General features: G+C 39.6%; 1 protein-coding gene across 1 annotated transcript; it reads right to left on the reverse strand.

Moving 5' to 3' along the window:
* Nucleotides 1–15,709: 15,709 nt before the first annotated feature.
* Nucleotides 15,710–18,881, reverse strand: LOC108051124 (chitinase-like protein Idgf4). Its single transcript, XM_017133104.1, has 4 exons — nt 18,802–18,881; nt 18,092–18,211; nt 16,910–17,470; nt 15,710–16,497 (listed from the first exon to the last, which is right to left on the reverse strand). The coding sequence occupies exons 2-4, from the start codon at nt 18,207–18,209 to the stop codon at nt 15,848–15,850; spliced, it is 1,329 nt and encodes a 442-aa protein (XP_016988593.1). The 5' UTR covers nt 18,210–18,211; nt 18,802–18,881; the 3' UTR covers nt 15,710–15,847.
* Nucleotides 18,882–22,304: the final 3,423 nt, after the last annotated feature.

Genomic DNA, 22,304 nt, shown 5'->3' on the forward strand with positions numbered 1-22,304 from the left:
CAGCACAATGCGGCGTATGCGTAATGCGACCAAAAATTTCAGCGAGGCGACAGCTTAAAGGCTCCTTAAAGTATGCAACAAGTCGCAGACGAGTGCGGATAATTACGGGGTATTTCCCTGGATTTTAATTAGATTAAATGTATAACACACTTAGTTGCAAATTACCATTGGGTACCAAGTGCTTAACAGTTCGTTGTTCATGAGAGGAAAACTAAAGTTTAAAACTAAAGTTTTAAAATTATAAATTAAATCCATATGTTAAGTAATGGATCTTAAAGTGTAAATCCGATAAAAATTTATAGTAATGAATAATCTGCAGAAATTATGAACATAATTACCTGTAAATATTGCAGATAAGAGCAGTTTAAATTGTAGTTTAAAATGGCAACGCATTTAAAGTTACAGAGAGCTCTTAAACATTTTGATAAGCAATTTTGTATGACGACTGTTCCACTTTCGCAGGGACACGCCCCCATGAACGCCCCTTTTCCGCGTTCTCAGGCATAAAATAAAGCGAGTTCAGAGCTCTCGGTGTTCACATGTCAGTGGAAGTGGAGTTTGGCTCCTGTTTTCCTATTTACCCGCCTCAATTTTCAGTCTTTAGGGGGCGGTGGGTGTGGCAGCAGCATTGACTTTCGATTTGTTGTTGTTATCTTCCACGAAGGGAAACTATTTTACCGCTCAATTGATTTTGCAATTTATTTGCGCGCATTATGCGAAGGGGGAAAGGGAGGAGAGTGGGGGTGGGGGTGTCTATATACCCGACAGGATAGATGTTGATACTCACACGTGTCCTGGGCCTTGAAAACGGAGCAAGAAGCAAAGGATATTGTTGGCATTTTCAATTCTATTTACTCCCAATAATCATCATCAATGTCAGTTTCGCTAGCACTAAAATGAAAATAAAAACAAGCCAGGCAAACAATTTTTGTTTTCCTTTCAAGTACTCGATACTCTATAGTTGACTAGCTCGCAGGAGCAACAACAACAAAACGTCAACAGGATCATTGCCAGAAGCCGACAGCAACAACAATGAAGCCCAGAAAGAGACAGCAGGCGGGTTAAAGAAAGAGACGGGGGCTAAACGACGAAACGCATTGAGAGTTGATGTTTATATCGATTGCTGGCAATTTCGTGAATTACAACAGACAAGCACTACTGGCGCATGAAGGAGACGGGGATATGGTCGAAAGAGAGGGGTATATATGGCGAAAAAGAGAGGGGGCTAGAGCGTGAAAGAGAGGCACTCACTGGGGGACACACTTGAGACACGTCGTCAGCGACGTGAGCATGTTGCAGTAGTTTTTTTTACCGCCCTTGTTGCTCCTGTCGTTTTTTTTACAGTGGCCGTTATAAACACAATAAGAAAATGTTTTAACTTATGCTTTGATAAATAATAACAAAATAATATTTAAAGTTTTGTTTATCTATATTACAAAATAAAATGAAAATTGAATTATTATTCGAAAAACCTATACACCTACTTTAGTAATACCCATAACAAAATAAAAAACCCTAAGATTTTTGCTAATTTTGAGTTTTTTATTACGTAAAATACAGTCATAATGCTTGTAGAAAAATAATATGGAATCTGTATAAAATAGTAAGTCTTTTTTGTATCCCTTTTTTTGTCCGTGTAATTGTTGTTGTCGCTGTGTTGCCATGTCGCTGGCGTTTGTTGAATTGCTGGAGTGGCGGCGGCTTGGAGGACAAGTAGTGTCGGGGTCACCAATTCAGCAGTCACCAGTCGCAGCAGTTCCCCTCCCTTTTTGCCGTTAGCAGCAACGACACTGTCACACACACAATCGCACTGAGAAGTCATGAAAGACAACGTAGCGGGACGGTAATCACAATATTTCAAAGTTCAGGCGACAAAACTTAAGAGTTTAATAGGGAAATTATAAATCAAAAAATATTAACTTAAACATATTATTGTTAAACTTTATTATATTGGATTAACATATCCTTTTCCTGTTATTGTTACTAATTTAAAAAAGCCATATTTGAATATTTTGCGCTTAAATCCAGATTCAGATTCAAAAACATAAACTTCTCATAAAGCTTTTGTATAACGTTGTATATTTACTTATCATTACTTTATGAAACTAATAATTTTCGAATTGTTTTTTACAGTTTGTTCGCCTGTTGTGAAATTCCGCTGCCTGATGCCTTGATACTTGACTCTGCTCTAGTTCCTCCGTTCCTCTTCTCCTCCTTTATCTTTATCCCCCCTCTCGTTTCGTTCTGTTCTGTTCCGCCATGTTCACCCATTCACCTCACACACACACGCAGACTGGCATGCACTCGGAGACAAAACTAAAACAACGAATTACGTTAAATCAGTTTTTATACTCTAAAAGAGGGCTTTGGGATTTTAACAGGGCAGGAGTTTAACACACCCTAGAAAATATAATATATATTTTTAAAAAGAGAACTATTTTAATTTCTGATAACAAATCTATTTGTCTAACTATCTTGAAGGGCTTTTTTAAATCAAATTAAGAAATAGTTCAATAAATTAAATAAATTTCCCATTTATATATTTTAACATTTTTCTCTGGATAGTCTCCATTTGATAATCATACTTAAACACTTACATGAAATTCAACCATATTCATTTAATGGCTTTATCATTATTTTAATATCCAAAATCCCTTCCAGTTTAATTGAATTGCCCCAAAAAAAATGTTTTTATTTAAAGGGTGTACAATGGCTGGCCATTTTGCGTGTTTGGTGTGTTATTGCCACTGCTCCCTTCGCTGAATTGTCTGAATTGCCAGAGGTCCTTTATCCTGCCGTCACCCATTCGTTTTTTACGCTGACGCAGGAAAGTGTTGCATACTTTTCGGCTGGCATTTGTTTTTATGCGCACGTTTCACGTTTGCCCGTTATGTGCTTGATTGAAGTTTGTCTCAGCTTTTCCCACCCCTCCACCCCTCCTTCACCGCCCACTTTTATTTTTTTCATATATCCTTTAAGGCTTGCGAAAATATTGAAATATTTTTTGGGGGGTCCCAAGTAGCTGCAGCCAAAAATTACGATCACTTACAGCATAAAGTGTATTTTACAACGGGGGAAGCTTCGAAAAGGGGATTTCGGGGATTGGTGGCAGCTTAGCGACAAATCCGCTTGTCGGGCGCATAAATACAAATACAGCGAATACAACTACATGTACAAATAAAAATTAACAACAACGACTAAGCAGCTCACGCGCTAAGCTCGCATAATTTGCACAAAATAACAAACAAACTCCAGCGCACAAGCACACATAACATGCTTAAAAATAGATTACAATGGTATAAAGTTAACAATGCGAGGCGCCCACAAGGACCACACCCCCATTGGAAGACCCCCGACCTCCCCCTTATATAAGCCAAAATGGGGGGGTGACTTGTGGAAGAGGGGGCGAGGGGGTGCTGTGGCAAATAAATTCACTCGCGGGTCGCAGCAATAGCGCTAAAAACGCAAACAAAAATTTGCAGCTTTCTATCGCATAAATAAAGTTTAAAATAAAGTGCGAATGAAGAAGCAAAAACAGGGGGGTCAGTGGAGGGTTAAAGGAAGGCGAACAACCGCAAAGTTCACACGCAAAGGCGTGTGCCACGCCCCCGTAACCCACACACATACACCCGCCCAAACAAACGTCATTTAAAAGTTATTTGGACGCTAGTTGGTGTTTATGTAAAAGTAGCTCTCGACCTGCTCGAGGCTAAAAAATCCTGGTAAAAACGAGGAAAACGCGATGGGAAAAAGGAGAAAATGAGGAGTGGGTGGGAAAACAGGGACTGTGAGGGAGTGGGAATAATAGAGGGTAGTAAAAGGGGGGATGGCAAAAATTACACGCTAAAAAGGAGGGAGAAGTATCAGCGGTTAAAAAAACAACAAAAAATCAAACCAAAGTCGAAGGCAACTTCTGCTTTGGGGTTTTGTTTAAACAAACTCACACCAACACCTATTCACAAAAAGCAGCTAACACCTACACACACACACAATCACTAACACAGCGGCACGCAAAAGAGCACGCACATACAATGAACTAAACGCTACGTGCTGATTACTGCTAACGCAAGGATTTGCCTCACACACCCACACACACCATCTTTTACACACACGCACACAAGTGCAGTTAAAGGACAGCATCAGAGGCAACAAAGCAATTTGCAGGACGAGTGGCATGGAAAAAAGGGGAGCAACGAAAGGATCAGCTACTACCCTCTAATCAGCAAAAGTCTTGAATAAAGATTTAAGGATATAGGTGAAAGAAAATTATACAATTATTTAAATGCCTTTTACAAATTATTTTCAAATAAAAGATACCTAATTTTTAAAATATATGTCCAAAATAGGAGCTATGACAAATATTGTTTCGGTAATATTACTTAAAAGTTTTAATTGTAAGGGACTTATAAAAATTTAATTATATTTTTATTAGGTGAGAAATCTTTAATAAATTTTGTATCAGCCATAGCATTAAATTGACTATGACTAAAACCATATAAAACTCGTTTTTAATTGATTTGTTTTTCTATAAAAGTTCTAAAAACTGGTTATAGCCCAGTTGTTTAACCTCAACAATTTACAGGATATGGGAAAAAGGCGTCGCCAGAAATTACTGCAGGTCCTTATTGTTAGTTTAGTAGTTGTTTGCAAAGCATTTCACACGCGACAAACGCAAAACACCCAAACAAACGCAAACAAGCAAACATTGCTCAAACATACACACACATGGGTGTGCAGGCACACACCAACACACATGCGGACAGGCTTGGACAGCTCTTAACAAAATATTTAGCATGTGAGTAAATTTTAATACCAACCAGAAAGGGACTTCACCTTTGGTAAATTTAGAATTTTGAAAAATCAACAGAAAGACGGGTAAACAAACCATAAAAACAGGCAACAAAAATGAGTTGTGCTGTCCGTTTTTGAAAGTCAACATAAATATTTATTTATAATAAATAAAAGTTAAAATATGGTATTCATTAAACACAATCAATGTGTATGCAAAACTTTAAACATACGTTTCCTTAACTTTGAAAATTAAGAAATAATCAATATCTACTGTGAAAGTTTTCTAAAATATTCTCATCAGGTAATTATGTGCTTTAATTACAAAAGGATATTTTACTTTTTTTTCTTTAATTAATTCTTTAGTAAAGTAGCTAAATTCATGGCTATTTTGTTTTTAAATTAATTGACAATTACTTCGGCAATATTGTGAAATAACTCAAGCATTTCCCTAAAGGAATTGCCCCTTTGTTATCTCATTTGGCCTGTTTTCGCCCCAAACCACCAGTCGAAAGTCAGTCAAATGCAAACAGATGTGCGAGCGTATTAGGCAAACACGCATACAAATGCCGATTTATGTATCCAGGCACTCGTCTGTGTTTCTATCAATACATAATGGCACTTGAAATCACTTAAATTAGCCTTCAGACGCCCGGGCAGACTGCTCTTCGTGTTGTCCCTGATAATAAGGCTTATAAATCAGGCAGACAAAAGCACACATACTGGCGCACACATGCTGTTTGCCTTTTGATGTTTTGGCATCTAATTTGTCACATTTTGGCGCCTGGACGAGGCCATAAGATTGGTCTGGCCCAAAAGGGGTGGCACATTAATTGGTAATTTGATACAATTTGCATTGCTTAGTTGCGGAATTATTTTAATTGGGTGTAATTTTACGGCCGCATTGATGGCCTAGACCACAGGCGAAAAGTCTAACGAGCCGTCCTATGTGTGGGCATTCAGTATTCTGTATTCTGTATTCAGTAAGTTGTTAGGTTGTGCCCCGAGCCCGAAACGAATCCAGCAGGACGCCTTTAGATTGGTCGATTCTGGTTACCTTGCAAGTGGCCAAGATTGGGCTGGACCCTATGTCCGTATGTGTCCGTTCAACAGAATTTGAGCCAACTACTTGCTTAGTTTTTCTGTTGCCAGTCGGAAATCGAACCCAAAGATGGCACTGGGTTTCCCAAGTCTATAGCTGCCATGGAAACGTTTCTTATACTGTCCCTTTTAATATAGGAATATTCTGTGTAAACTTACGTTTTAGTTGGATTTTCATTTGGCTTTAATTTTTATTAAATTCTGTGCTTCCATTTTCACACAACAAATCATATAAGGTTTGTGAAATTTTGTATATTTTATTATTGTTTTGACATTTTGTAAAAGCCGGTAAAAGATTGGCGTTGTCTACTTTTAGGAACAATTGCATTTACCTATCTCTTTCGGAGTAGCGCTATCCCTTTCATTTTCAGTTCGGTCACAGTTCTTGTTGTTGTGCGTCGACAAGTGAGCAATTAGCTGCCATTTAGTGCTGTCCTGTTGTCCTTTTGTCCTTTTACCCCCTGTGACCCTCACCACTCAATTGACCCTTTCTTGTCACTCTGCAGTTGACGCTTCGGGGCGACATTGGCATACCGAAAGTCAGCGGGACAACAAAGCAGGCCTGTTTTTGCAAGTTCCCTGGAATTTGGCACCCACTTTCCACCCACTTGCCACCCACTTTCCACCCATTTGCCACCCACTTTCCACCCACTTGCCGCCGCTATTCGCACCCCTCTTCCATTATTTCGTCAAACGCCATTGACAGGCATTTAAAAAAGGACTCTGTGGATTCCTGAAATCCTGTGTTCCGCACTTTGCTCTTTCCTCCAGCTGGGCTTGTATCTGTATCTGCCTATCTGTATCTGCAGCTGTATCTTTATCTGGCTATTTGTATCTGCAGTGGAATCTGCATTTGAATGGCTGGCATTGCTGCGGCACTGATTGATTGATTGACTGCATGATTTATTGGCTATTTAGTTGCGGCAGCAGCAAATTAGCTGCATAAACCAGATTCTAAATGCTGCGTAACCCCCTCTCACCGTTTGTTTGTGAGTGTGAGTGTGTGTTTTGTTCAGATGTCCATGTGTGTGTGTCTTTAGGCACTTAACAAACTTTTGCGTAGGCAAAGTTTACCCAAATGCCGGGAGGGGGGAGGGGGGCCTGCCCCAAAGGGGCGGACCACTCTAAACAAGCAATTGCAACTCATTAAGCGTTGGCTCTGCCGCAACGTCAAAGTTTTTAGCAGGTAACCAACACAACGAGGGCAGTTCAAGCGATTTCTAAATGTATAGTTTAGAAAGGTCAAGCACCTTGCATTTTTCATTTTCATATTTCAAAGATTTTCTAACTTAATTTATATAACTTTATTTAAATACATATATACACGAATAATTAAAAAAATAATAAAATTATAGTTATTATATAATATTTTTTTTAGCAAAAAACCATAAATAATGTTTTCTTGAGACTACTTCCTTTGAAAAAAACTCCGGAAAAAATTAATTTTTTTTTTGGTTTTTGGTTATAAGCCCTGCAAAATATTGGTCGCATGTTGGAATGTCATACCTCGTTGAATTCGTTATAAAATTTCCAATCGATTGGCATTCACAGCTAAAAAATTTTATTTTTGACCCACTTTGACCAAAAATCATGATGTAACCCCTTATAAAAAATCCGAAAATGGGTAAAAATTGTTGTTTGTCCAAATCGACCTGAAATCGATTGTTTGGGTCCTCAACTTCACAAAACAGTTATTCTTTTGGCTGTGCATCGATTTTTGGCAAAGTTAGAGCAAAAAACACTAAAAAGAGTTTTTTCGAAAATGCTATTTTTGGCAACAAATTCCGAAAAAATTAACTTTATTTTCGGTTTTTTGATCAAAACCTTGGGAAATATTGGTCGCATGTTGGAATGTCATACCTCGTTGAATTCGTTATAAAATTTCCAATCGATTGGCATTCACAGCTAAAAAAGTTTATTTTTGACCCATTTTGGCCAAAAAATATGATGTAACCCCTTATGAAAAATCCGAAAATGGGTAAAAAATTGTTTTTGGCCAAATCGACCTGAAATCGATTGTTGTGGTGCTCAACTTCACAAAACAGTTATTCTTTTGGCTGTGCATCGTTTTTTGAAAAAGTTAGAGCAAAAAAAACCTTAAAACAGCTTTTTCAGAAATGCTATTTTTGGCAAACAATTCCAAAATAATCAACTTTATTTTCGGTTTTTTAATCAAAACCTTGGGAAATATTGGTCGCATGTTGGAATATCATACCTCGTTGAATTCGTTATAAAATTTCCAATCGATTGGCATTCACAGCTAAAAAATTTTATTTTTTACCCATTTTGGCCAAAAAATATAATGTACCCCCTTATGAAATATTCGAAAACGGCTCAAAATTTTTGGTTGTCCAAATCGACCTGAAATCGATGATTTGAGTCCTCAGAAGCACAAAATAGTTATTCTTTTCGCTGTACGTCATATTTTTGGGCACAAATATGACAAAAAAGTCGGAAACATGATAGCGTATTTATGAATAACAAATGTAATTATCCAACAATATATTTGCGATTAAGTTTCATGTTTTTCGTGAATCACTCAATAATCGAGCACCCCTCTCTGATGTCTAGACAACAAAAGCAAACGTTTTTCTGAACAAAATCAGCAACAGCAATAACAACAAGTTGGTTTTCCCATTTTTTTTTGTGCCTAGCTGTTTCCATTTTCTTTTCTTCCCCTTTTCCTGCAAAAAAAAACAACAAACTTTGTGCTGAAGCCATCCCAATTTCCTCTTTTTTTTCCCCAACCCTATGTTTTTTCCCCCGATTGTTGTGTAATTTGCACCTATCGATGCTCAAAGTTTGCCGAATCGAAAACGCTAGAAAAACGAACTTTTTTAATGAAATGCCGAATGATATGGGGGCTCTTGCTTTTTGCCGTTTAGGGGAAGCAGATTGGATTGCCCATCTATCTGTTGTGCACTGGGAGAATAAATAGTACATCTATTTTTTAAGAGTTCTCAATATGTTATATTAAGAGAGCTTCTATTTTTTGATGATAGTTTTACTTAGAATTGAAATATCTATAAAATAAAAATCAAATTAAATATTTCAAGTTTATAAAACTATTTTATTTTTGTAATAATAAATATTTAGGTATAATATTTAACATATTTTGAAAGAGGATAATAAAGGTAAAGGTTTAAATAATACATCACTAAATTTCCAGCCATAAAACTAACAAAAAATGGTAGTAACATTATTTTTGAAGTGATTTCTTTTCCTTTTATTTTCCTGCTGTTAGTGCGATTGCTGCCTCTGTTTTTATTTTGCCAATAGACTTCACATTAAATTTCACTAATAAAGCAAACAATGCGTGGCATTCAGGAGCGTAGTTTGTGGGGGGGGGAGAGGGGGATGTTAAGGTGAACGGCAGATGAGAAATTGTTAGGAGGAGTCTCGTGATGAGAGGGGCTGCTTCTCCTGTCAGTGGCAGTCGCCCGAAATAGCGAGGCAAACGTGCAACACTCATACGTCATGTTGGACGAGACTGAATCGAGAGTGAGTGAAAGGGGGGGAGAGGAGGATGGAAAAACCCGGGGGGTGGGGAAAAGCGGAGGGCAGCTCAACGGAGCAGCAACGAAACACGCACAATGTAATGGCATTTTTATGTTGCATCACGTACTGGTCATAAGTCATGTTTAGAGCACTGACTGCTGCCACTGCTCCTCCTCCGCCCACATTTCCCACCCCAACCCCCGCTTTTCCACCCCATCCCCCCTCACCAAACTCAAATGAACTGTAGCTAAATTGGCCCTGTCCTGCTGAAAATGTCCAACTGTCAGTCAGTCGGCGGCGGGCAGCTTAAACGGATATTACAAGGTGTTGGCCAAACATTGACCGTACATGAGCTTAAAGCAAAATTAACTAACTAACAGGGAAAATCAGTGGGTGGGCGTGGCAGGGGGGCAGGTTGCAGGTGGCAGGGTTCTGGGAAATTGGCCCTGCTCTTGGGTCTTAAATGCTGCTTAAGCGGCTTTGCTGACCAACAAAACAAAGCGCGACGGTTTGCGGTGACTGAAACTGAAGACGCAGGTTGAAGCGCAACGTGTTTGTTAAATACATTTCAGATCACCTGAGTAATGAAGTACCTTAAAATAAGCATCCGGAAAGGGTAATTAATTTTAATTCAACTTGTTTATCACACTCATTGCAATTACAGTTGCGCTTAAAATCAAATTGGAGTTCCAGTGATTCATAAATGAGTGTGCTTATAATTGTTTAGCTGAAAACAGCTGAAAATAAATATGATATTAATATTAAATGTATTTATCAACCAAACTATTAAAAATAATTACATTAAAATTTAGAATATTTATGTATATAAGTTTACTTTCCAAAATGTATATTTTAGTATTTAGGACACCAATGGAAATAGTTTTTATATATCTTCCTTTATTGTACAACTTTAATCACTCTTCGATTTCAGCATTAAACAGCTTGGAGTGCCATAAATATTTTGGCTACATTTTTGTTAAGGCCAATAAACTGTACTAGCTAAACTTTATGGATAACTTTAACTCCGCTCGAAAGATTCCAGGCAGATAGCCATAGTTTTCATGGCCACCTCCTAGTTGGCTCTACATTAATTTACCCCGGTTTCAGCCATTTGGCCCCGCTCCACGGCATAGCCATTAAAGACAGCAGACATTCAGGGCCATAACATAATGTTGCCCCTCGAAGAACACCCAATTGCCGCCCACCGACAGAGTTTTGATTTATTTGCCCCGGCATTTAGATACAAAAGCCGCGAGAGAAGCGGGGGGCTGACAAACAATTTCGCTGGCCGTTGATGAGATGGGTGGTGGCCTACTCCTTTCCGCCCTCAGAGGCTGTGGGGGCGTGGCCCGGAGTCCATAGTCCGGAGTCCCGGAATCGTAAACTACACGGCCGGCCCCATCGACAATTGGCAGCGAGGGGCGATAAATAATTTCAATGCCGCTCAGACTCGCTTGCGGTTGCTTCTTTCATAATTCCGAGGGCTTTGATCAAACGTCAGGGCCTAAGCCTATTGGGCCACGCCCACCCAGCAACGACAGCGCGAACGCCCACCACTTGAACTTCGAACTCTTCGCCGGGTCTTGCCCTCCACTTTGCCACTTTGACTGCGAATACTTTTCTGCCTTTTATGATTTACGCAGACGGCGAATTCCTTGTGTTCCCAAGCACCCTGCAAAGTGAAATGGGTATGTTGGGATCTCGATTTATGAACCATTTACCATAGAATCTATTCCGCCTCCAAGTCTTCATAAAAACAAATCTTTTATAATCATGTAAAGCATATCTAAATATTTTCTTATTAAAAAAATACTTTTTAAGCCCTTTTGAGTCTTTTGGAAGTATTAAAACTTTATTTTATAGCTAAGGAGTTATAATATTCACATTCTGTTTTATCCTTACAATTTTAATAGTGTTATATTAATTTATAAGACATTTTTGGTATAATTTATAGAAATTTATTACGTTATTTCAAATCGCATATTAACTTAATTTTAATAAGAACTCCACGCAGTCTTCTTGGCCTCCGTTTTCTTTCCTCAGGATTTCTTTTGCTTTGAGCCAAAACTCTTTGGTCAATTGGACAGCTCGCACTCCTCAAAGCCCTTTCCCCTATCCATTTCCCATTTTCCGGGTAGGTGTGTTTCCCGGGCCTTTGTCTGGGCCAAAGTCTCGAGCTTGAGCTTCGTTTCGTGGCTGTCTGATTAATGAATTTGATAAAAAGAGTTTTCCACTTGGCCAAAGAGATTCCCGCACATTTTCCTAATTAACATGAGCTGCTGCTGCCATAATGAATATGCGAGTGTGGGAGCTCACTCGCAGATATATACGCATTTTCCGGGGACATTTCCATTATGGATCGGATGATTTGTGCGCGCCGATAAGCGCACCTTGCTGAAAAGCCAAGGGAGACGGCCAGTTATGAGCTTCACCCAGCTATTGATTCGAGATGAAGTCGCTGTTTTTTAATTAATTAAATGGTCAGTAGTGGGATGGGGAGGGGAAGGGAAATGGCTGGCTCAGCCGGAAATAAAACGGGAAACGGGGCCACGACACTCTAAGATAGCTGGACAAATGCTTCTACAACTCCCAGGCAACTCCTTCTGATCAAGTGGGCCCCAAGGACTCGTAAACATGGTCAACACACCAAACGTGTCCTGGCCAACTCACACACACACATACACACACACACACAGTCGAACACACAACTACCAGCAGACAGTACGTGAGGTGTCGCCCATTTTTGAGTCGAGCCAAAAACTTTTTCACGCAGCATAATTTTTTCTCGCCCCGCTTTTTTCCCCGCAGGCTGTGGCATGTGCGAAATGTAACACTTGTGTGGGGAAAGCGGAAAATGCTGGGGTAGCGGGAAATGTTGGGAAATGCTGGGAAAAGCGGGAAGAGCGGGAATAGCGTCTGCTGGCCAAGGAACCGCAGGACAAAACGCTCTCGGAGGACACCGCCCGATAAAGCTGACAGTGAATAATTCAGGCGACTCGCAAATGAATGCGGCCAAGGCGTATGTATACATTTGAACTGCACTGTGGAAATTCTTCGCCTAGCTGCTTATGAATGCATTCACAGATAGGGCTTTTGGGTACTCCAAAATAAGTGGAAAATCAAGGGGGGACCAAATGTGTTGAGCTTCAATGTAAATGTGCTAGAAGTTACCCTCTCTTTTTTACTTCATTCATCTAACTATGTTTTTAACTTTCTTTTTCCTTCTTTTTAAAAACAGAATTATTAAATGCCATTTTGTGTTTGTGTACTTTCTTTTTATAAAATGAAATTTAAATAGGAAATACTTTGTATATGTGCACTCTTGCTAACAAAGTTGTGGGCCATTTATATTTATTTAATTGCTGATCCCTGTCAACATAAATATCACTCCCTTAATCACTAATCCCCGTATTCATTAACTTTAAACTGCCGAAAACAAGGGCGAAAAACACTCATAGAGACGTGCGAATTGCGATTGACGAGAATGGCCATTCGGAATGATTGCCGCATGGGTTGTCGGCAATTTGCATATGCTCAGACACGCACTCACATTCCAATTGGAGAATGGAGAAGGGAGAATGGACTGCCGGGGGAATCCCCCTGGTCGAATGAATCCCCATTGGACGATGGCCTTAGTCCTGCATTTGCACGTGTCTTGGACATAAAATTCGATGCCCCCGATTCGCTTTTCCCCATTTCCAGCTGATTCAGCAAACGAAAGTCCGATGGAGGCGAGCGTCATTTGCAGCAATTGCAGAATGTATCTTTCGGATGCGAATGTATCTTTTGTGCCCGTTTATGCTCCCCGTAATTGTTATGAACTTCATTCCGGATCGTTGGCATGTGTGTGCGTGCCTGGATTTCTAAGGGGAGGGGGTTGGGAGTTTTTTTCTTTTTGGGGGTGGGGGGTCGCTGTAGGCTGATAGGAGTCCTTTCAGCAAATTGCTTTGATAATTGTTAGCATCTCATGCGCGGCAACTTAAATCATGCCCCCTTTTTAAAGGGGGGTTAGGAGACCCCCTGGTCTACGCCTCTTCATTTGGGGCGGTGGTGGCAATCTGGGCGTGGCACTTTACACGGCAACTTGTTATTTTGTGGTTGACTAATTGCATGTGTGTGCAAAAGCAGTCCCATGCCCAAAATCATAGTGCCTGCTAAGAATGAAGGGGAGGAGGTTGGGAGAGGGGTGCAGTGTGGGGAAGAAAAGGACAAAGGGGGGTTTCTATGGTCACTGCAGAACATGGCAACATGAGCAGCAGGATCAGAGTCAGGCCCCCAAACCAGGAGCCACTTGCTCAGTGCCGACACGAGATTTATGCAGCCAGTGATATGCCCAAACAGCAGCCAGGATGTGCACTTTAAGAAATACTTAATGTATTAACAGATCACATTGATTGAAGCTCAAATCATTACTTTTAAACACTCATTTCATCATGATTTGATTTAAAACACCATCATTACATTTCAAAGGGAATATCAAAGCTTTCAATATTTGGTATATTGGTATTTCAGTTGCAATTAAACAATGTGATAGCATATTTGATTTATAGAAATTGAAATTTTTTTGAAGAGAAAGTTTCTTTTTGTGAAAAAGAAAAGTTATAAAAAACCAATATAATTAGCCAAAAAAGTATTTAAAGATTAGCTTGTGTTTTAAAGTATTTATTTTCTCCTTCAAATATATATTTATCTACCATTATGTATTGTTTTGCCAAGCAAAGAGTTTTCTTTAAGTGCTCACCAGTTTTCAGGGGCCGTCCGAAAATCCAATGCGCTTTTCAGCAACCGAGAACTAAATCAACGGCATCCCAGTGCTAGCTCCAGTTCGTAGGCAGGAGCAAGGAACTGAGGAATGGGGCGGAATGGGGCTGGGGGGGAGTGGCACTTCCTGGCTGGGCCGGTGAGCAGACAGTGCGTATGCGTGATGCTCGGGGCCGGGGCTCTAAAATATACTTTTGCCAGCGCCCGGGTTATGGTTTTTGCGGTTGCATTTTGCAATTTTGCAAATGATAAAGTGATCCAGGCAAAGGCAACATGGCAGCAGCACCACCCAACCACCCAGCCATCCACCCAACCACCCAAGCCTTCGCTTTGGTGGGTGTCAGCGGCAATGGTTCAAGTGGTCACAGCATGACCACCGCCCAAAGATGAATGAGCCATTGGCCACAATGCAATGGAAACTGTTGCTACACGACTGCAGTTGAAGCCGTAGCTGTTTTCAGGGGGGCGGGGGGTGGTGCTCCTTTTCCGTTAGAGGAGTGGGTGGTGCAGTGGGTGGTGGAGCGGGCACAAACACCGCACATAAAACAATCAGCCGGCGACCACAGGCTGACACGAAACGCCGGAAGGAGCAGCAAAATGAAGTCACAGCACCACCATGGACCAGGAACAGAGTCCGAATCAGGAAAGGAGCAGCAGGATAATGGGAGGACAAGGAGGAGGAGCAGGATGAGGAGGAGGAGGGGCAGGAGGAGCAGCAAGAGAAGGACCAGCATTCTTCCCATGGACAGGGACAAAGCGGCGGACACAATTCATACATGAGTGCATTCATTTGCCGGCCTTCTAATCAGTTTATTTGCCATTGGGGGAAAGTAATTGGAAGTTGTTGCACTCAATTACAGTTAATGTGCGATGAACAAACAGTTCACGCACAGCGAGTGCTCACTGTATTGAGCGATTGAGTGCGGAAAATGGTCTGAAATAAACATAATTAATTGACTGATAACAATTGGCATATTACAATGAGTAACTCACGATTGATGCGTTTAAATAGCCACATAAACATAATTTATTAGAAGATGGTAATTGTTATAAAATGGTACTGTATTTAAACGCTCATTTAAAGATCATTATGGGCCAATAACTTATTGTGATTTACTGTAATTCGATCGAGTCAAATTAATTAGCAGATAAAAGTTTTTTAACAAAACGAAATTCCAGTGCGCCACAGCAAGCAATATAAATTGAGCAAAAATATTTGAAATAACGCAAATTTAATTAACACAAAATTACAGCATACATTACAAATGATTGAAATAGCTTTAAAAGTGGAAATTAAACTAGGGATTTTTGATCTTCATTAGTTTTAATTAAATGAAAGAAGGTGTAATTTTAATTGGGTTGGAAAGTAATTGAATATACAAAACACAATTTCCAATTTAAAACCTTCTTTTTCAAAAGCTCATCAAATTTTGTTTTATTAGAGAAATCTCCTTTATTCAATATAATTGAATACCAATCCCTTTCAATTTAAAAATAAAATAAATTTGTATAGTTTTGTAGGCAATTATTCCAAATAACCCCAACAAGTAAAAACGCAATATTTTGGTGTTAATGTTACATTAATTTGCATTTCGCGATTACACAGGTTTGAGTCAATTACACAGAGAATAAAAAACAGTGATGAAACTGGGGGGGCAATAAACATGTGACCATCCCTTCTGGATGAGGATTGGGAGCTCTACAACTTGCTCTTGACGGTGCGCAGGATGGGGAACTTGTCGTGGCCGGTGCATCCGCCGCGGAAGTCATCGAAGCTCAGGTCGACGACGGCGATGCCGCCGAGTCCTTCGCGCTTCACATACTCGGCCTTGATGGCCGCCGTGTCCGGATCCTCGTAGCCTACCCACACCCCGTTCTCGCCGCTATCGTCGGCGGAGCGGTAAGCGTAGCTGCCGAAGCGCTTGGTCGGATCGCCCACCTTGCGCAGCGGACCGTCGGCGCCCTTGAGGTGCTGGTTAGCGGGATTGGGCAGCTTGGCGCACACCTCCGGCCAGCTGAGGAGTCCGGGGATCTGGGTCTGGGTTCCAGCGGGGGCCACGCCATCGGCCTCCGCAACCGGCGGCAGTCCCGTCAGTCCCGAATCCTTGGTCAACTTCCAGGCACGACCGTAGGTGGCGATGCCCACGTTGATCTTGGCGGCCGGAGCACGGTTCTGGGTCCAGTACTTCACCTGGTAGTTGATATTCAGCTCCGGGTTCCGCTCGTTCAGCTCGTAAATGGGAGCCGGGAAGTCGGCCACCTCGTTGTTGCGCTCCGGAGTCTGGAAGTCGTAGGTGTGCAGGTTCACGTAGTCCAAATTGTTGATGATAGCCGGAACGTCGAAGAACACTATGACAGATATTCAAATAATTGATCAATTATTAAAGGGTATAAAATATAAAAATATGTCCTTTAAATATGTGGTTCAAAGTAAAATTATGAACTGTTACAATAAATGCCAAAAGTAGACATTTTCATAAAGTATATTTAAAGTTAAGAAATAAAGCAAACTATTGTTACACGAAATTCTGAAATTGGTTATGAAAAACTTCTTATTAAGATTAGTTTTCAATTAATATTTTCATAATATTACAAGTTTGAACTAATGGTTATTATATGAATATGAAAACATTTTTCAGTAATTGATTCTTTTGAGTATAATGGCAAGTTCAAGATAAATAACTTTTGAAAGGGAAAATGTATAATCATATAAAAAGCAAAAAAGATAATAAAATAGTGGATAATAAAATATTTTACTCACGCGAGGAGTTGACATTGGGCTGGACACTGAGTCCCAGGATGTAGCCGTCGGGACGGAAGGCGTTCTTCAGTTCGCGGACCAGGGCGGTGAAGGCCTCCTTGTGCTCCTCGGCCTTCTCGTCCACCACGTGGTCGCCGCTGAAGATCTTCTTGAAGCCCTTCCAGAACTTGCCGATGCTTCCGTGCACCTTCTTGGCCTTGTTCTTGGGGAACTGCCAGCCGAGGTCGAGGCCATCGAAGCCGTAGGTCTTCACCAGCGAGTGGGCACTGTTGATGAACGGGATGCGGGCATTGCTGCTCTCCAGCAGGGTCAGGTACTTGTTGTTCTCTGGGTCCACGGTGTCCTTGTCGCCGCCCACACTGAGCAGGACCTTCAGGGCCGGGTACTTGCGCTTCAGGCCCGTCACCTGGCGGAACAGGCTGCTGCCCAGGTCCAAGTCCAGCTTCTCGTTGTTGCTGACCAACTTGTTGCTGGTGGGGTTAATGCCGGCATATCCGTAGATCAGGTGGGTGCAATACGACAGGGCAGGCTCCAGATCGGACAGGATCAGCTTGGAAAGACCTAGATGGGTAAATAAAACATTAATTACTATCGAATCAAACTAATCTAATTTCCGTAGCTAAATTAAAACCCCATGCCTGACAGTTAACAATCAGGAAATAATAAAATTTAATTGCTGTCCCCAAAAAACAAACGTATTAATATTTTTAATGTGCCCAAAACACGTAATTTAAAGCGAATCCTCTGCCAAGCACAAATAAACTTGGGTGCGTTGAAATAAACTGGGTTTGCATCATCAATTAGCGCCTTGGAGGTGACACCTCTGGACGTGAGTCATCCGTCGAACAACCGATGCCAATTTCAATTAGCCCAAGTCAGGGGTTTGTGTGGGTTTTCCTCTCTATAAGCAATTTACTCAAATTGGTTAAAAAAAAACGTACCCCGTGATCTTGTGACCCGTTGCCAATTATCAGTGCAAAAAAAATGGACAACTTTATGCTTTTAACATATGCCTATGAAAAGTGAAAATCATCTAATTGAATTGCCGGAGAGCTCTCTATCTTTGTGTGTAGAAATTTGTACATACATATATTATATATATATAGATTTTCCCCCCGCAGATAACCCCGATTCTTATCAGCTATATAGATGTGTATATAGGGTAGATCGGGAGGGACTTACCCTCGCGGACGAAGCTGCTTCCGTCGTAGTAGCAGAGCAGATGATGCGATCCGGCGGCGGAGATCTGGCCGATGGCCAAAGATCCCACCAGCAGGGAAAACAGGGCGTAGAGCTTCATTACTGTAAATACGAAAATATATAATTAGCAACTGAAACTGTAAATTGTCGGAGACTTCTAGAAGAGTCTAGCTTTTTCCGCCTTTTTTTTGCCGGCAAGATAACGAGAAACTTATTAAGAAATATAAATGAAAAATGTAATAACTCGGGAAGCCGTACAAAATTTAAAGAATGTAATTTAAATATCAACTATCGACTTCTGAAATTATAACAAAAACTCTTTTATAACAATTTTAATAGCTCTCGAATAAATAGATTGTCTTGGCCACAACAAATTTTAGAGTTAAGCATGTTTTAATAATGCACAATTGTAATCGTTTAGTATTGAAAAACAAGCATTGAAAAATCAATTTTTGTAAGTTATAAGGGAACTTTTAAAAATATATATTATAGATGGAATTATTTTCAGGGACAAATTAATTCCTAATTCTAAGAAGCCTAAATTTCAGACCGAATCAGCGATTATTAAAAGTGTATATCAAAAAAGTTATAGTTCCAGTTTCAGGCCATCAAAAAATATCAAATAATCACAGGCACAAAAAAAGGCACAGATCACAGAAAAAAATACGAAATATTCAAATGGCTCCACTGACTTGTTGTGCTCGCATTAAACGTAAGACTGAAACTGTCCGCCCGTCGAGGTGATCCCAACTTTAAGTGAACTCGTTGAGAATACGAAACTGGGGAAGACGAGGTGGAAGACGAGATGGAAGACAAGGTGGAAGCCGAGAAGAGCTGAGGTGAGAGAGAGAGACACCGATAAAGATGGGGTGGCAGGGAGACGGAGAGACGGAGAGCGAGGGCAAAGCGAACGCAGCGAGAATAAAACTCGGCTTGGAAATAAAATGGGAGCAAAAAGAGGGAACCAAGGGGTATATGTACATAGATAGAGAGCACTGGCAAACAAAAACAAATAAATTAGAAGTGTGTGTGGAAAAACAAAAACAAGCCAAGCAAAGCTGCGAAACGAGGGGCGACTTAAAAATATATATATTCTGATAAATCATTATCATAATGATCTCGACGGTAGCTGAATTTTAAAGGGTACCCAACACTTCTGGAAAATCAGTAATCGAAATGTAAATAACATTCACTTTAGAAGCATAAATAATTATCATTTTGGCTGATCTGTAGTTGATCACTTTTCGAAGATCTCTTAAGTTATCAAGATTTCCAACTTAGTCAAGATTATTTACTTAGACCTTAGTAAATGCGTTCCAAGTGAGTGAGTGCTATTCGAATTAATTAATTATCATCTGTAATTCTAGGCTGAATAATCAGCTAAGAATCAGCAACTTTCTTAACACTTTTAGATCACTTGTAGTGACTTTATTTTATGGAAATATTTTATTGCAGTTGTTATTATAAATATAAGTTTAAATATTTCCCTATAAAATATCCATTTTACTTTCCTTTAATCACACAATGAAATCAAATAAGAGGACATTTTTTATTAAAATGAATTATCTTTTTATAATTTTCCTTATATCACGAGCAGAAACTGAAAACACTGTTTTAATGGCAATGTATTTCATTACACCCTTAAAAGTACTGATAATTCCTTATCAAATTTCAAAGCTTAGTCCCATTTATTAAATTGTAAATATTGACAGAAAATGATTACTAAAGTACATTCTTGTTTTATTTGTAATGGGTTTTATTTACCTAACATTACAATACTAAAGTTTTGATTGAATAGCTCGTTATCCCCCTTTCAAATCCGCAATTAAATCGAGCTTAGCCGCAAAAATTTTGCCAACGCCACAAAGCTTAGTTGATCTGCTCTCGTTTTTGATTTTCACTATTAAGTGATTAAGAGTGTGCCATTGTTGTAATGTGTTTGGTTGTATTTTTTTGTAATTTGTTTTTTCCTCTGCCAGAGCCTGTTTTTTGAGAGCCCCCCTCCCCCCTCCAACAAGCCCCTTGTGATGTCATCGTTACCGGGAACTGCTCGAGCAATTATACAATCAGGCCAACGCGTCGGGCATTATTAAAACCTATATATACATATATTCCCATTAAAGCGACAGCGGCTTTATTTGTTTATTTTTTACTTTTCGATGGAGGATAAGTTCCCAAAAGGCGAAATAAAATATTATATCGCGCATATAAATCGCAAATTGACAAAGTAAACTCAACTTCCACGATTCCACCGCCGCCTGGCCTTTGCTCTATTAATTTGTGTAAAAATTGATTTTAATAAATAAACACTCTCCGCATCGCCGACATTGTCGTTTTCATTTTCGTTTTTCGAACTCAAATGTTTACCCATGGCATCGCCAATCGGGCGACTTTATCAATTTATGTCAGCGGCCAGAGAGGTCAAACACACAGATAGAGACCCCGATTTGGCTCCGTCTGTTGTCTCATATTTAGTTTTAATTTGCTGCCCCATCTCCGTTGATTTTTTTCGAGGGATTTGCCCGGGGATTTTCACCGGTTTTGGGTTCGGCTTTTTGGGTTGGGCCTGCTAATGGGCTGAGTGGCTGATTGAATGTCAACGGCGATGAGATCGGGCTTATGGCATTGGCTACTCAACGCCGTTTTTTTTTTTTTATTCCCCCCCAAACATATTTACACCCATCAAGGGCACTTTGGTTTGCCGATTTCACGAATACAACCCTTGGAAATATTTCATTTCATTTGTGCAATTCACTTAATTTACATTCCTGGCCCGAGAGTATGCTGCATTTTTGCATTGAAATTCTTTCTGGAAATATGAAATCATAAAGGCTGTAATTTAATGTTGAAAAAATCCAGAATTCGAAAAGGTTATTTAAAATATTTAACACCAAAGCAAACTCTTTTTATTAACTTTGTTTCACAGCTATTACAATGTATGCAAAACAAATACCCTTGCTTTTTATTTTATTTTAAGTTTTAAGTGCTTTTAATTACTAAAAATTACATCAAATAGCCAAAAGTGCTATTTGATAATTAAATGTAAAAACGAAGACAATGCATAATTAAAATCATTAATTGACCAAACTAAGGCATTGAATAGTTATCCCTAGGCCGTGGTAATGTAAAAACAATTTATTTGGCACGCAAATTCGCAAACAAAAGTATATATAACCCGGTATTCGGTACGTTTGTTTGGAATTGTAATTAAAACCACCTTAATCAAGTGCTTCATGGGCGTGGGGGCGAGGGGGCGTGGCAGGTCAAACAAACAATAATTAAGTAACAAAAATACTGCCTTCTGCAAATACCAACATACAAAAAGAGGCGACAATGAGCAATGATTTAACAATAAAGTGCAATAAAAAGCAGGAGCTCGGGGTGAGTGGCAATTCAATGAATTTTATTTATTTTTATTATTAAACGTGTAATCAGTGAGAAGTAAACAATTAAAAATGTTGATTTCACGCGCTCGCAATTCGAATTTTATTTTTTATTTCACGCCTTCTCACTCTCTTATTTGCACTTTTGCGGAAAATATGTGCGTTGGTGGGTGTGTGTAATTTAAACCAATTAAACACTCACCAAATAAACAAGCAGCAACAAATTCCGCCCGCTTCGCCCCACCGCATTTTCCAAACCGACTTTCCCATGTTAAGTATGATTTACAAAATGGCTGCATGCCACAGAAATAAAGCCAACTGAAATGTCGAAAAAATTCACCATTAATAAATTTAATACACAAATAAAAGAAGCGAAAACGATAATCAATGACCGGCAATAAATGAAAAATGAAACAAAAATACCTCGGAAAATGAACAGGAAAAGCCACAAAGGAAACTCGAGCAACAATTGAGAAAAGAAATGCGAAACTCTATGATTCAGAAACAAAGTTATCCGTCGAATCAAAGGGCTTAAAAACAAAGTGTAAAAAACATGCAAAAATTAAGTGCAGTGAAAGAAAATTGTTAGAATTATAAATTTTAATTAAAGTTTAGTAAGGTCTAAAACATTTTAGTTCACATCAACATATTTTCATCTAACATAATCAATTTTTAACATGTTATAAACTTATTTGAAGTCACTAAATTTCAATTTGTGTGTTTTAAATGTATACGACTGTTATTAATCATTTTTACAGAGCCTCCATTTTTTACAGAAAAATTCCAAAACATCCTTCCTCTTCCCCTAATTT

Source organism: Drosophila rhopaloa, unplaced genomic scaffold, assembly GCF_018152115.1.
Source record: "Drosophila rhopaloa isolate 14029-0021.01 unplaced genomic scaffold, ASM1815211v1 contig_3, whole genome shotgun sequence".
Taxonomy (NCBI): Eukaryota; Metazoa; Arthropoda; class Insecta; order Diptera; family Drosophilidae; genus Drosophila; species Drosophila rhopaloa.

Bases quoted from the DNA above. Each gene is read 5' to 3' on its own strand.
- LOC108051124 (XM_017133104.1), bottom strand. From the start codon at position 18,209: ATGAAGCTCTACGCCCTGTTTTCCCTGCTGGTGGGATCTTTGGCCATC. The intron at 17,471-18,091 runs GTAAGTCCCTCC...TTACCCATCTAG, and splicing joins AAGCAGCTTCGTCCGCGAGG to GTCTTTCCAAGCTGATCCTG. The intron at 16,498-16,909 runs GTGAGTAAAATA...TATCTGTCATAG, and splicing joins GCCCAATGTCAACTCCTCGC to TGTTCTTCGACGTTCCGGCT.